At 58.3% G+C, this 15,025-nt stretch overlaps 1 protein-coding gene across 1 annotated transcript in view; it reads right to left on the bottom strand.

Annotated features, from left to right (window-relative positions):
• Positions 1-7: 7 nt before the first annotated feature.
• Positions 8-15,025, bottom strand: part of KANSL3 (KAT8 regulatory NSL complex subunit 3) — an 18,913-nt gene continuing 3,895 nt past the window's right edge. The window contains 13 exon segments of the mRNA XM_017744706.1: positions 8-1,361; positions 2,189-2,408; positions 2,905-3,017; positions 3,560-3,711; positions 4,730-4,808; positions 6,325-6,516; positions 10,640-10,793; positions 11,202-11,402; positions 11,823-11,886; positions 12,738-12,895; positions 13,968-14,042; positions 14,774-14,845; positions 14,973-15,024. Of these exon segments, the coding sequence (XP_017600195.1) occupies positions 1,018-1,361; positions 2,189-2,408; positions 2,905-3,017; positions 3,560-3,711; positions 4,730-4,808; positions 6,325-6,516; positions 10,640-10,793; positions 11,202-11,402; positions 11,823-11,886; positions 12,738-12,895; positions 13,968-14,042; positions 14,774-14,845; positions 14,973-15,024 (1,876 nt within the window). The 3' untranslated portion in view covers positions 8-1,017.

Here is a 15,025-nt window from a genome sequence, read left to right as displayed (position 1 = left end):
GCTGGGAAATTAACTGCAGCTGACCCCAAAGGGGGAACTGAACTGGAACTAATCCCAAGGGTGAAGTGATCCCTGCTGGAAACTGGAGCTGATGCCCCAGTGGGAACTGGAGCTGATCCCAAGGGGGAACTGGAGCCGATCCCAGGGGAATGCTGAGCTGATCCCTGCTGGGAACTGGAGCTGATCCCTGCTGGGAACTGGAGCTGATCCCTGCTGGGAACTGGAGCTGATCCTGCAGTAATTTTACCCCTTTTGCCCCAGGATTTGGGGACGAGAGGTCCGTGCTGCAGTGCCCAAACCCACACTGTGCCCACAACAAAAATCCCCTCTCCGACCTGGCAGCCACACCAAGATTCCTGGGAGCAGGAAGACAGCCAGGATCCTTGGGACAGCACCTGGAATGTGCTGGGAGCCCAAAGATTGAGCTTTTCCTCCTGTCAGTGATCCCCCTCCTCCAGGAATCTGTGTCCAGCAGACACAGCCCTGGAGCTGTGGCTCCACAGCACGGGGTGAGTGAGAGAGCAGGACTGGGGAACTGCACAAGGAAACAGCGCAGGAACCGGGCAGCTCCGAGGGAAAAGAAGGCAGAATTCCCAACATCCGCAGGGCCTGGCCTCACAGCAGGGCACGGAGAGGCAGGAGCAGCATTTCCCAGAGGAACAGCTCCAGGCAGCACGGCCAAGCCACCCTCCTGAGGGAGCAGAGAGACTCCACAGCTTCCCTCCTCCCACCACGATCCGTTCCTGCCAGGAAAACCTGGAGCTGCAGCGACAATTCCCACGTGGATGTCAGTTCTCCAAGCCTAGCTGGAGATTCCCTCGGCGCAGCACCAGTGTGGGAAGGTTTAGATGGGATGTTGGGAAGGAATTCTTCCCTGTGAGGGTGAGGAGAGGCTGGGATGGAGTTCCCAGAGGAGCTGTGGCTGCCCCAACCCTGGAAGTGTCCAGGCCAGACACTGGGGCTTGGAGCACCCTGGGACAGTGGAAGGTGTCCCTGCCCATGGCACTGGATGGGGATTTAAGGCCCTTCCAACCCAAACCATTCCACAACATCAAAGCCACTCAAACCTAAAGTGACACAACAACAACAAACACCCCGGGTTTTGTCACCCCCCCCTTCACACCCCCGAGGTGGGACAGGGACACCTCCCCAGCACAGCCACACACCTGTGAGGGCCAGGAGCAGCCCAGGCGAGCAGCCACGGCCACATTCCCATGGCAAAGGTGTCCCCATTACCTGCGGACCCTGCGTCTGCTCCTCCGGCTGGGGCTGCGCCGTCCCCAGCGCCGCCTGGCTCAGGGTGCCCACGCGGCCGGGCTGGCCCCGCAGCGTCACCGTGATGGTCGTCGGGGCCTTCAGGCCTGCAGAGCCCACGGAAAAATGTCCCTGAGACACAGGGGATGGTGCAGGCCACCTCCAAACCGGGCTGCAGCTTCCCCTCTGTCTTGGGGTGATTTTATGATGTGTCTCCCATATCGCTGCCCTATGCCCAGAAATTAATTCTTACGCCTTTCTGTGCCTCTAAACTGAGCCTGAGAGGGGGAAGGAAAAAAACGGAGCAAAACTTTTGCAAAGCAGTTTGCAGCTTGTTCAAGGTCACACACAGAGAGCAATTTGTTTCCCTGCTGTGGCAGGGGAGGGAGGAAGCACCTGGCTTGCTGAGCCCAGAACAGTTTTTTTGGCCAGTGATTCAGCTGCTTTGTTCTCCGGAGAGAGACTGAGAGTTGAATTTTTCCTTCCCTGGAATTTCGGATTTTTCCCCTTTTCTACTGGACTGCTTGATTGCTTCAATATCAGAGCACATCGGGAGGACTTTCCACCAGGCACAGAAGGCCTGGCCCTGGCCCAAGCCCCAGCTCCGAGGAGAACAAAGGGAGGACTTTAACATTTTCTCAGGTTTTTCCTCCACAGCGAAAGATTTTATTATTTAGCATTATTTTCCTTTCCCGTGTGTTCGTTAAATAAATAGCTTTATCTCCTTCACTTTCCCTCGAGGAAAATTTATTTTTTCCCGAACCCGGTAGGGGAGGGTTGCTCGTGCCTTCTCTCAGAGGATGTATTTCTAAATTTGGCCAAACCAGAACACCCTCAGAGGGGGCTGCTCGGGAACCACCAGCCCAGAGAGCAGGAGAAGCGTTGGGAACGTTGCAGGCACCGGCAGCACCTCCCTGCCCTCCCTCCCGCTCACCTGCAGCCTGGTTGGAGATCTGGGCCAGCCCCGGGAGGCTGCTGGCCAGCTTGGCCAGCCCCCCGTTGGTCAGCAGCTGGTGGATGGCCGTGGGCTTGCCGCTGGCCGAGGCCCCCAGGGACAGGGAGGTGGCCACGGGGATGGTGCGGACGATGGCGCCGGTGTCCGTGGGGATGGCACCCAGGCTCTGCAGGGCCGTGGGCGCCTTCACGGCCGAGCTCTGCAAGGACAGACACAAGCCCTGAGCTCCTGGGAGGACAGGACAGGCCGGGATGGCCGCTCTCCCTCTCCAGCCAGAGGCCTTGTGGAGTTCCACGCTTCTCCCTGGCCCGCACGGGCAGGGCTGAGTCCCTGAGTGGATTTGTCCCTCCCAGCCTGCACATCTCATTTGAGCCTGAAACTCTGACTGGGACAAAATGACCTCCCTGAGGTCACTGGAGGGACGGGGAGCGCTGCCTGAGAGGTGCCAGGTGGGGTTTTCCCAGGATTTCCCAGGGGATGACCGCTGATCCCTCTCATCTGTTCTCGAACTCAGCCGTTCGTGGGGGGCTGCACAGGAACAGCTTCTCCCAGAGCCCCTTCCAGGCCTCAGCTCACTTCAGAGCACGCTGAGTGCCCACCCCTCCTCTCTTCTGGTCCAGAGGGCCTATCCAGGCTCCCAAAACGTCCCCTTCCACCCAGCCAGCTCCCCTGGGGGATGTCCGAAGGCTGCTCACCTGCACAGGTGAGGCGGCAGCAGCCACGCTGGCAGGGAGGCTCGAGGACTTGGTGCCGATGTCCTGCAGGCTGAAGCTCAGCCCCTGGAGCAGGCTGCTGGCAGAGGCTGCTCCTGAAACACCCAGAGAAGAGGAAAGTCAGGCTGGGAGGATTCACCAGCACCAACCTGTGGGTCTGTGGCAGGGCTGTGAAGCTGCTCTGCAATGAGCAGCACCGCGAGGTCACTGGGGATCCTCCCACAGCACGTTTTATGGGATCATGGAATGTCCCAAGTGGGAAGGGACCCACTGGGATCACTGATCCAACCCCTGGCCCTGCACAGACACCCCAAAATCCCACCCTGGGCATCCCTGGTTGTCCAAATGCTCCTGGAGCAGCCTCGAGGCCGTGCCCATTCCCTGGGCAGTGCCCAGCACCCTCTGGGGGAAGAACCTTTCCCAAAATCCACCCAAAACCCCCCTGGCACGGGGACATTTCCCTGCTGCAGCTACAGAGGGGTGACCTGTGAGACAGAGGAGGCCTCGTTGCACACAAATGGCACCGTTCCCACGCCACCTGCTGCACCCCAAGCCACAAACCCCACCTCGAGAGCCTCCCCCCAACCCCGTGAGCCTGGCTGACCTTCTCCTCCCCTCCCGAGGGCAGGGCGGGTACCTGGGAGGGCAGGGGCGGGCTGGGCTTGCAGGCCGTGGGTGCTGCTGGCCACCAGCCGGCTCTGCAGGGCGTGGAAGGCGCTGGGGGCCGAGCTGCTGGGGATCCCGGCCGGAGCGGGGCTCAGCGAGGCCTCTGCTGCTGCTGAGCTCAGCCTAAGAGGGAAGGGAGAGGCCCCAGTGAGGGGTGAAACTGCCCAGGGCAGGCAGGGACAGCTTTGGCAGCCAGCTGGCACTGCCCAGACCAACCCGGGCTCGGGGAGGAGGGAGCTGAGCTACAGAACCCGAAGCAGGGGAATCACAGGAGTGGGAAGGTTGGGAAAAGCTTTAAAGATCATCAATTCCAAGAGAAGATTCCCTGTGTGCAGGGGCAGCAGCCAAGATGAGAATTACTTCAGGGAAAAGCCATGGATTTCCAAACTGGAAGAGTTGTGTGCATCTCCTGGGGGTCACCCTGCACCAGAGGCACCGACCCTGCAGGGCCACTGCGCTCCCTGTTTAACTTGCCCTGTTTAAAACCCGCTTTCTACCTAAAAACAGCTCTTCATCCTCTCCTCTCCCAGATCCTGGAGTGGTTTGGGTTGGAAGGGGCCTTAAAGCCCATCCATCATGGGCAGGGACACCTCCCACTGTCCCAGGCTGCTCCAAGCCTTGTCCAACACTTCCAGGGATCCAGGGACAGCCACAGCTGCTCTGGGAATGGGATCAGCCAGAGCCCAGCTCCCCAAAGCTGGGATTAAATTAGGAAATAAAAAAGGTCTCAACATGGGATTCATTCCCCAGCAGAAATCCCTGTGGGCAGCTCATGCCCTTCACGAGCTGCTTTGAGGCTTTTTTCCCCCCGTCTTTGCAATAAAAACGTTGGACTGGCAGAGGGAACGGAATGAAGGGAAGGATTGAACACGGAATTTCTGCCAAAATCCCCACAAAGACGGAGAGAAGCAAACCTGAGTTTGGGAAAGCACACTAGACGTGACCCACAGCCCCAATCCTTCCACTCCTGCCACCCCCCGGCTCGATTCCCAGCTGGCACAGAGTTTCCAGGAGCCCCCGAGTCTCCCTCACACCAGAAAACTCCAGTGGGAAGCAAAACAAAGCTCCACGTGCAGGGATCTTCCCGTGGCAGCCTTTGCCTGGCAAATAACCCCCAAAAGATTCCCAAATCCCCACTCACTTGGGGGAGGAGAGCAGCCCCGAGAGCTCCTTGGCGCTGGACACGGACTGGCCGACGGGCAGCGGCTTCCCGGAGACAACTGCAAAACAAGAAGGAGAATCCTCAGCTCCTGTCCCCCACAAATCCTCTGGGATTCCTCGGGGATCTCCCTCTCTCCGAGTACCCACAGGCACGGCCAGGGGCTCATCCAGCTCCCAGAGCATCTTCTCCAGGAATCCCAGCCCGAGGCACCGCGCTGGACACCGGGAGATCAAAATCCAGTTATAAAACACTCGTGGAATGAGGGCAGCCAAGAGCGAAGGCATCGCCTTCCAAAACCCTTGGGGAACGTCAGGCCCTCGCCACCAAAGGCAAACCTCTCTCCTAAAAGGTTGTCTCCAACTAATCCCCCTCCTGTTCCATGCCTGCCTCGATGGATTTCGGGGATCTGGGTGATTTTGTAAGGATTCTTTAATTCAAGACACTTTACAAAATACACAGGGATGCGACGAGTCACGGAATTTGTTTATTGCAGCATTTGGGGATACAACTGCATTCCTCTCTTGTGCATTCCTCCTGCTCACACCCGGCAAAGAGGGAATTCTTGTTTGGGTTCATGTTTACTTCTGCCATTCATTTCCTTTCTGTGAAAAGAAGTTTGGAAAAATTAAAAATAAAAAAAAAATTAAAAAAAAAAAAAAATGCTGGAAACCCAGAGGTTTTCAAAGCTGCCAGAAGATCAGGTGAAACCTTCCAAAGGGATGTGGATTTGTGTCTTTTCACAGCTCAGAGCTGTTCAGCTGGCAGAGAGGTGCTTGGAAAGGAGCAGAGCTTTGAAAACCTCGGATTTCCCAGCGGAACGGAGCCGCTGACTTTTGATTCCACGACCAGGGACTGCTTTGTGGAGCTGTGGCACGAGGAAGGACTGCTCCAGACAAGGCAACATCCCCAGGGACACGGGGCACAGCCGTGAGGGCTTCTGGCCTCTCTTGCAGAGGTTCAGGGGAAGCAGACGGAGCACATCAGCTCTTCTTGGGCACGGCGGCTTCTCCGGGATGCAGAGGCGCGATGGGAGCCGGGATTTGTTTGGATGTGCATCCAAAGTGTGCTGTGCCACACTCCAGGCCCCAGGGGGGGGATCAGCAGAGCCGGCAGCTCCGCTGCATCGGGGGTTTTGAGCGCACAAAACTCTTCCAGAGGGAGGAACTTCGCTGCGATCCCTCAAAGCAGCAGCGGGAGGAGCAGAACACGGAGCAAGGGGTCCGGCAGGACCAGCATCCTGCTCCCAGCAGCAGCTCGGGGCCTCCAGGGAGGTGTGGGACCAGAGGGAGGTGCAGGATCCACCTCCCAGCTCCAGGCCGCGGCCGAGTGTTGCGCAGGAGCGTGGAATTCCAAGCGCCGTGGAAAACAGGCTCCCGCCAAGACCCGCCCGGGCACTCACAGCCGCAGCTGCCACCTTTTCCCTGCAGCTAAATCCTCCAGAAACGAGGGAGGGGTAACCAAGAACCGAGGGAGGGGTAACCAAGAACCGCAGCAACAAAGAACCGCAGCTCCCTCCCCGCCCCACAGCAGCGCCCTCGGGGCTGGGTGACAGCAGCTGAGCAGTCCCAACTCACTTTCTGCCTGGGTGCTGAGGGCTGCTCCGGTGCCCACGGCCGCAGCATCTCCGTGGGAGACAATGGTCACCTTGATTTTGGCTCGTTTGGAGGCTTTGGCGCACTGGGTCGGGCTGGGGGTCTGGTGCCTCTTCAGCTGCACACGCACATCCTCTCTGTCAGCCCCGTCCGAGTGCTCTGAGGACACTGGAACTGGGGGACACAGAAGGAGCTTTTTGAGCACCCAGGGCGGCTCCACGTGCCGGGAGGGGAACATGCCCATGCACACGTCCACAGCTCCCTCCATGCCAGCCTTCCCAGCTCCCATGCACTGGAACCCACGCTGCTCCTCTCCTGCACTGACCCCTGCCTGTCCTGCGCTGCCATCCCGGGAATTGGCTCGAGCTGCTCCCAGGCCACGGCAGGATGGGGTGGAAGGGCTGCCCTGCCCCTGCAGCGAAGGGAAACGGCTGCGGGCAGCGATGCCACGGCTTCACGGGGGTGTTTTCATCTCCAAATCCTGGCCTCAAGGCCCCTCCAGCAGCCCTGATCTCCAGGGGAGGGGATAAGTGTGGACTTGCAGGCACAGAAGATCAGCTCAGCCCAGCTGCTGCTCTGACACGGAGCCAGAGCATCCCCCAGCTGCCCTCCCGGAGCTGGGCAGGTTCTCAGAGGCACCAAGCCAAGCAGAAGAGGTGCTGCAGCGAAGCCAAGCCCCCCAAAACCCCACACTGCAAAGGACTGGGGCAGAAACACCACAAACCGAGCAATCTCCTCCACAGCAGACTTTGATCTGTCACCTCCACTCCATCCTGCCTCAAGCACAAGCTCCCCAAGGCCAGGGCGATCCTCCCAAAAAGCACAGAGGAGCCACAAGTGCAGCCCAGGGACACGGCCACGAGCTGCCACATCCTGCCCATCCACACAGCCGCCACCACTGGGGTACAATGCCCAAAGCCCAGCCTGAAACGCTGAGAATTCCCTCTTTCCAGAGGGTCCTGGGCATCAGAGCCACGTCTTCAACAGCCCAGAAGCCAAGATGCCCCTCCCTCCTTTACTGACAAACACCCGGACCCAGACACAGGGTATAAACCAATAAATGTGTGTATGCACCTATTTCCATGCCGTGTATCACCCACACACCTTGAGCCACGGGAGGGCAGGACCAGCCTGCAGCCAAATCCCCACATTTCAGGCGACCCCGAGCATTTTGGGGCCGCTCTGCTCCCCAGGGCAGTGCCAAGCTCGCTGCGCCGTCGCCTCGTGCAGCATTGCCGTGTTTGCCCCCAGCTCCCAACATGCGCCATCCAAACCATCCAGGAGAGCCCTGCTGGCCCCACAGCCCCCAGCCCAGGGCCAGCAGCCAAGCAGGAGAGCGAGCGGCACATGCACAGGCACCGGGTAAAGCAGTGACCCAGCTGGGTCCCTCTGTGTCCCCTCCTGTTCCTGCCCGGGTAAGGGCACAGGGAGCCGTGCCAGGCAGGGCTGGCTGCGTGTTCCCAAGGAATAGCCCATTCCCAAACCAGAGGCTCCACCCAGCTTCCTATCTGACACCTGAGGCAGCCAAGGTGGCGCTCTAATGAACCCAGAGCTCTTAATTAGCTCTTGCTGCTCTGAGCAGGCAGGCCAGGCTGGGGCCAGGCTCTCCACATCCAGCAGGGAAACATCCACTGGAGATTCCTCCCCCTGCCCTCGTGGCACAGGGGAAGGCTCACAGCGAGGCTCCTCCAGGGGGCAGGGGATGCTTAAACCAAGCTCAAGAGGAAAAGAAACCTTTAAAGCACCAGCTCAGGGCAGAGCCTGGCTCAGCAGTTGGTTGTGGAGTTAAAGGCAGAACATTCAGGGTGCTCAGGGCAGCGCCCAGCCCTGGGGACACCCCGAGGGAGAAGTGAGACCGACAGCTCAAGTGACAACCCTGCAGCCTCCCAAAGCCTTGGATTTCCACGTTCGTCCCTCTGCTGACCCCAGATCCACGCAGGGATCACAAAACACATCTCTGGACAGCCTGGACCTCACCCTCCATCCCCAGCCCTCGGAGCACGGCACGCTCAGTCACCTCTGGGTGCTCACACTGGCACCCCTGTTGTGTCCCCTGGTCCAGACAGCGTCCCTGTCCCTGATCCAGCAGCGCCTTCCCACCCCTCTGTCCCGGATCCATCCCTGCCCTCTGTCCCGGATCCATCCCATCCCTCTGTCCCTGATCCATCCCTGCCTTCCCAAACCCATCCCTGATCCATCCCTGCCCTCTGTCCCTGATCCATCACTGCCTTCCCAAAGCTCTGTCCCGGATCCATCACTGCCCTCTGTCCCTGATCCATCCCTGCCTTCCCAAACCCATCCCTGATCCATCCCTGCCCTCTGTCCCTGATCCATCACTGCCTTCCCAAAGCTCTGTCCCGGATCCATCACTGCCCTCTGTCCCTGATCCATCCCTGCCTTCCCAAACCCATCCCTGATCCATCCCTGCCCTCTGTCCCTGATCCATCACTGCCTTCCCAAAGCTCTGTCCCGGATCCATCACTGCCCTCTGTCCCTGACCCATCCCTGCCTTCCCAAAGCTCTGTCCCTGACCCATCCCTGCCTTCCCAAACCTATCCCTGATCCATCCCTGCCTTCCCAAAGCTCTGTCCCTGCTCCATCACCATTTTCCCAAGGCCATCCCTCTGTCCCTGACCTCTCTGTTCTTCCCTAATCCCTCGGGCTGGGCAGTGCTGCTGTGTGTCCACCCCTGGCTGTCCCTCGTCCCTGTCCCACGTGTCAGGGACGCTCCACCAGCACCCCAGCTCTGTCACACCCCCTGCTCACCCCCAGCACAGGAAAGGGTTAAACCCACATCCACCAAGCTTTAGTCCATCAGAGCCAACCAGACTCCAGCATTTTACCACTGGGAGCAGGGAAGAGCTCAGGAAAAGTCTGAGTGGGCCCTCGGCTTCAGCTCCAACCACAGCAAAGAGAAAGCACCGAGCAGGGGACAAGGGGACACGTCGGGCCACAGCCCCAAACCAGCGCAAGGGAAGAGGAGGATGATGGAAGAAGGCAGCAGAGACAGAGAGAAGGAAGGAGACAGGGAGAGAGACAGCGAGAAGTGAGGAGATACTCACCAAAGAGACATGAAGAGGTGCCAGGAGGAAGAGCTTTCCTCACCAGCATGTTTTGTTTCAGAAAAGCAGCGAACTGAGCTGAAATGAATCAGAGAGAATTACAGTATCACAGCCCGAATCTGCAGGGGGACAGGGGCTCTGGGGACACCGCTGGGACCCCCAGCTGGACACCTGGGAGCAGGCAGAGCTCCGGACACGACTGATCCAGCCACGGGGAACAACGGAGACGCGGCAACCTCCTGTGCTCCGACACGGCAAGGGGCACATTCCCACCAAAGAGCCCTCTCCAGCCACCAGGAAAGGTGGCCCGGGGAGGAGAGCAGGGCTGAGCTGTGCCAAGAGGCTGAGAGCAGCTGGCAGACGTGAGCCAGCACCTCCCCGAGCAGCTCTGGCCAGGAATGCTGTCAACAAACCCAGGCAGCGGGACACGGCTCCACCACGGAGCCTCCTCCTGCCTCCCTCAGCTAGAGCAGCACAGGAACACAACCCTTCAGTCCATGGTGGAGGAAATGAGGCAGATCCAAGCTCCAGCTTCCCCCTGGAGTCCATCCCCGAGGCAGGATGGATGTGGAGGGTCACTGCTGCAGGTGGCAGCCAGCAACCTGTCCAGCTCCGTCCTGAGCACAGCAAGGAGAGAAGGGAGGATGGAGAACCATCCCCTGAGTGCTGCTGGAATTTGCCAGAAGGGATCCTCAGCCACAAAAGCATTCCCTGCACTCCCAGAGTTCACCACCAGACTGAAGGTTTCTAACCAGCCTCTGACAGGACACGAGACCCCACAGCTCGAGCTGGTTTCTTATCCACAGCAGGTTTTCCACAGGCCACTTGCTACGAGATGGTTCTGAAATCCCCCAAATCCTGCAGTTTCCACTTCAATTCAACAGCCTCAACCATCTCCTGAGCACCGTCGGTGTCTCCCCAGGTAGCCCTGAAGGAGACACCAGAGTGAGGTCTCCCAAAAGGATCAGAGCGTGGCTACAGCAGGGTTTGGTCAGCCACAGAGAAAATCCTTCCCACTCCCAGCAGCAGCAAGGCTCCACAAGCTACAGAAACACCGTTTCCAACCTAATTCCAACCCTCCAAGGCCGTGACAGGGGGCTGAGCCATGGAGAAAGCTGCCACAGGGAGCTCGGAATTCAACACAGGACTCGGAAGATAAAAACCTACACAGCTCCAGACAGAGAAAGAGCAAAATTCCAGCTGCTTGGCAGGGTGGGAAAGCTGCAGGGAATTACCTTGTGCCTGCTTGTGGGTCAGGACCGTGTCTGGCCTCGGCACCTGCCTCTTCAGCAGCTGCGTGGGGCCCACCTGGCTGGGCTTGGGCAGGGACAGGGCGGCCACCTTGGTCTTGGGGCTGGATGTGGGGCTGCTGGACACGCTGGACAGGTCCTGCTGGGAGAGAGGGACAGCTCAGCCCCACGTGTGCCCGAGGCAGCCCTGGCCATGAGCACCAGGCCTTTGGCTGGAGGTTCATTTCCCTCACCATGGGATTTTTAAGGCTGGAAAAGACCTTTGAGATCATCAAATCCCATTGTCAACAGCACGGTCACCCCTGTCCCCAAGGGCCACATCCACCCGTGTTTTGAAGGCTCCCAGGGTCGGTGACCCCACCAGCGTGCTCCAAAGCCTTACAATGAAACAATTTCTCCTAATGTCCCATCTCAACCTCCCCTGAGGCCACATCCCCTTCGGTATCCTCTCCCCTCCCTCACCACAGCTCTCCCCACAGATTCCAGCGCCACAAAAGCCTCTCCTTCCACAAGCCCAAGCCGGAATCACCCCGGGAAGAGCTCCCACCTCGGAGCCCGAGGGCGAGGCTGGCACTTTGGCTGCAGGGGAGGCGGGTCTGCTGCTCCTCTCGGGCAGCTCAAAGGACAGATCCCTCCTGCTGGAATCTCGGGGCTTCTTCTTCTTCTCAGCGTCCAGGTCGCGGGGCTCGGAGCCCGAGTGGCTCTCGGCTCGGGTCAGCACTCCCGTCAGGAAGTCGGCGATCTCATCCTGGGAATTTTTGGGATAAAGAGTGGGACTCAGGGCTGGGCAGGTCTCGGAACGAAGGAGCCCCGCAGCCTGAAGCAAAGAAATGAAGCATTCCCAGGGGGATACAGGGATAAGGCTCTGCTGGGGTTGGATATTCCGCAGAAAATCCCTAAAGCCTCACAGACAGAGCTTGGATTTCTCAGCGAAGCTCACAAATCACTGACTTAGGACATGCAGGGGAAAAAAACCACAATGGTTTCCCCTAAAATGTGTCGGGACACTCAGGAAAGTGCTCCTTGCTTAAGGTGCACCCCCAGGAATCCCACAGCTCTGCTCCTTCCAAATCCCTGTCAGGAGAAGATTCCCTTCAATCCTGTGGGCACTGAGACATTCCAGCAGAGGTTCCTCCTCCTTTTGGAGGTGCAAAGTTCCTGTGCTCACCTGGATGCACCTGTCCACCATGCTCTGGGTCAGCCCTTCTGACTTCTTTTTGGCTTTGCTTATCCTAAAGGAAAGAAAAAAACAACCAAACCAGGTGGAAATCACCATTTTCCACAGAAATGTTCCCGTCATTCTTCACCTATTGCGGAGAAAGATCCTTTCTGGGACTTCCCAAAGCATTTTTCAAAGCCAATCTGATATTTCAGAGCTCTGTCTTCACACTCAGCGTCAGAGTTTTGGGTTTCTCTCTTTCCTGTGCTTTACTGATTTTCCCTACTCGAGATCCCTGACTCCTGTGATGCTCCAAAATCTCCTCTGGGCTGCTGGGTCTGGCCCTAAATCAGGCCCAGCCCTAAATCAGGCCCAATCCCATACAGGGTTTTCCTACAGTTATTGTCAACCCAGACAAATTTGGGGGATTTTCGTGCAGTTCCCACCTAATCCCAGCACCAAATTTGGGGATTTTTGTGCAGTTCCCACCTGATCCCAGCACCAAATCTGGAGGATTTTCGTGCAGTTCCCACCTGATCCCAGCACCAAATTTGGGGATTTTCATGCAGTTCCCACCTAATCCCAGCACCAAATTTGGGGGATTTTCATGTAGTTCCCACCTGATCCCAGCACCAAATTTGGGGGATTTTCATGCAGTTCCCACCTGATCCCAGCACCAAATTTGGGGATTTTCATGCAGTTCCCACCTAATCCCAGCACCAAATTTGGGGATTTTCGTGCAGTTCCCACCTAATCCCAGCACCAAATTTGGGGGATTTTCATGCAGTTCCCACCTGATCCCAGCACCAAATTTGGGGGATTTTCATGCAGTTCCCACCTAATCCCAGCACCAAATTCGGTGCTGATGTCCCCAGCACGCTCAGACGCTGCCCAGAATTCCCAGGAACAGAGCCTCCACCCCACCTGAGGTTGTCATCTGCTCCTCCCACCACCACCATGCTGTTATCCGCTCGGATCTTCTCTCGGAAATCCTCCATGGCTTCGATGTTGCACTGCAGGGAGTTCTGCCCGATCACGAAGAGCACCGGGGTCTTCATCTCCAGGAGGGGGTCATCCACATCCTGTTGGGAGCAAGGGGGTGGAAGTCTGGGAAGGCTGAGCTGGGATGGCACCGGAATCCCGGGATGAGGCTGAGGAAGCAGCGACAGCGACGCTTCCAGGGGGAAGTCCCAGTGGGATGCACTGGGGGCAGAGGGAAGCTCTGCTTGAGCTGCTGCCTGCTCCAGGAAATGCCTTTCAGGGGGAATTCCCTTGGGATGAGCAGCTTCTGACAGTGACTGTGGCCATCATCATTCCCTATCCAGTCACACACGGCTCATAATGGAGCGTTCTGGGCTCCGTGGAAATGACACGGATTACAGGGAGCCAGGACATGGATAACGGAGCCAGGACATGGATTAGGACGGAGCCAGGCCATGGATAACAGAGCCAGGCCATGGATAAGGAGGGAGCCAGGCCATGGATAACAGAGCTGGGCCATGGATAACAGAGCTGGGCCATGGATAATGGAGCCAGGACACAGATAAGGATGGAGCCAGGACACAGATAAGGATGGAGCCAGGACACAGATAAGGATGGAGCCAGGACACAGATAAGGATGGAGCCAGGACACAGATAAGGATGGAGCCAGGACACAGATAAGGATGGAGCCAGGACACAGATAAGGATGGAGCCAGGACACAGATAAGGATGGAGCCAGGACACAGATAAGGATGGAGCCAGGACACAGATAAGGATGGAGCCAGGACACGGATAAGGATGGAGCCAGGACATGGATAAGGAGGGAGCCAGGACATGGATAAGGAGGGAGCCAAAACATGGATGATGAGGATCCAGGCTGCGGATAACGAGCGTGGATATGGATAACAGAACCAGGCCGTGGATAACAGAGCCAGGACATGGATAAGGAGGGAGCCAAGACATGGATAAGGAGGAGCCAGGCCATGGATAACACGGATTCAGGCCCCCAGGAAGGTCCTCTGACAGCAACACCTCCTCCAAACTGAAATCACACACACATTCCCCCAAAACATCAGCCAGCTATCTCTGGACTCCCAGGAACGATCCCACAAAACAATCCAGGGAGGTTTAAAGACGAGCAGAGTTCTTTAAGCGGCTCCATCTGACCCTTACCCCTCTGGGGCCGTCCACGGTGAGCAGCGGGAAGCCGAGGCACACGACAGCAGTGACATACTCCATCACTGAAACCTGGGCAGGGAGACAGCAGTCAGCACTCCCAGAGCCCAGCACACCCCGGGAATGAAGGCTGCTCTGCCAGGCACAGAAACACCTTAATAGCAACACCTGGGTGATTAAAAAGCATTAAATGACCCAAACTGCAAAGGGCCCACGCCCACAGAGGTCAAAGGCGGGCCTTGGAGCGAGCACAGGGACAGAGAGAACCCCGGCAGTCACTCGAATCCAGCTCTGCTGGGTAAGGAGAATCACAGAGCCCTGGAATGGTTTGGGCTGGGAAGGACCTTAAACCCCATCCCATTCCAGCCCTGCCATGGGCAGGGACACCTCCCACTGTCCCAGGCTGCTCCAAGCCACATCCAGCCTGGCCTTGGGTACTTCCAGAGATGGAGCAGCCACGGCTACTCTGGGAATTCCATCTCAGCCCCTCTCCACCCTCCCAGTCAGGAATTCCTTCCCAATATTCCACCCAAACCTCCCCTTTCCCACTGGGAAGCCATTCCCTGGGTCCTGTCTCTGAATCCCTTGTCCCCAGTCCCTCTCCAGCTCTCCTGGAGCCCCTTCAGGCCCTGCAAGGGGCTCTGAGCTCTCCCTGGAGCCTTCCCTTCTCCAGGTGAACACCCTCAGCTCTCCCAGCCCAGCTCCAGCCCCGGGAGCATTTCCACGGCTCCCTCTGGACCTGCTCCAACAGCTCCACACCCTCCCTGTGCTCCCCTGAGGAGGCAGAGGAGTGGGGCACTCACGTGACAGGCCACCAAGGCACCCGTGTTCCACCCGATCAGGATGATCTGCTTGTGAGAGAAGTGGTTGTGGATCTGGGGGAGACAAAGCCACGGCTGGAGAATCGGGACACGCAATGGGACGGTGCCCTGAGGCGGCACAGCCTCTCCGGGCACGGGGCAGGGTTTGAGGGGCACAAAGGGCCCTGCTGCTGTCCCTCACCTCGGCCACCTTGCCCCTGCCGGCGCCGATCATGTGCTCCAGGCACCGCAGCC

This window comes from Corvus brachyrhynchos, unplaced genomic scaffold, assembly GCF_000691975.1.
Source record: "Corvus brachyrhynchos isolate BGI_N302 unplaced genomic scaffold, ASM69197v1 scaffold119, whole genome shotgun sequence".
NCBI lineage: Eukaryota > Metazoa > Chordata > Aves > Passeriformes > Corvidae > Corvus > Corvus brachyrhynchos.
This window is presented reverse-complemented; position numbering and strand designations above follow the sequence as displayed.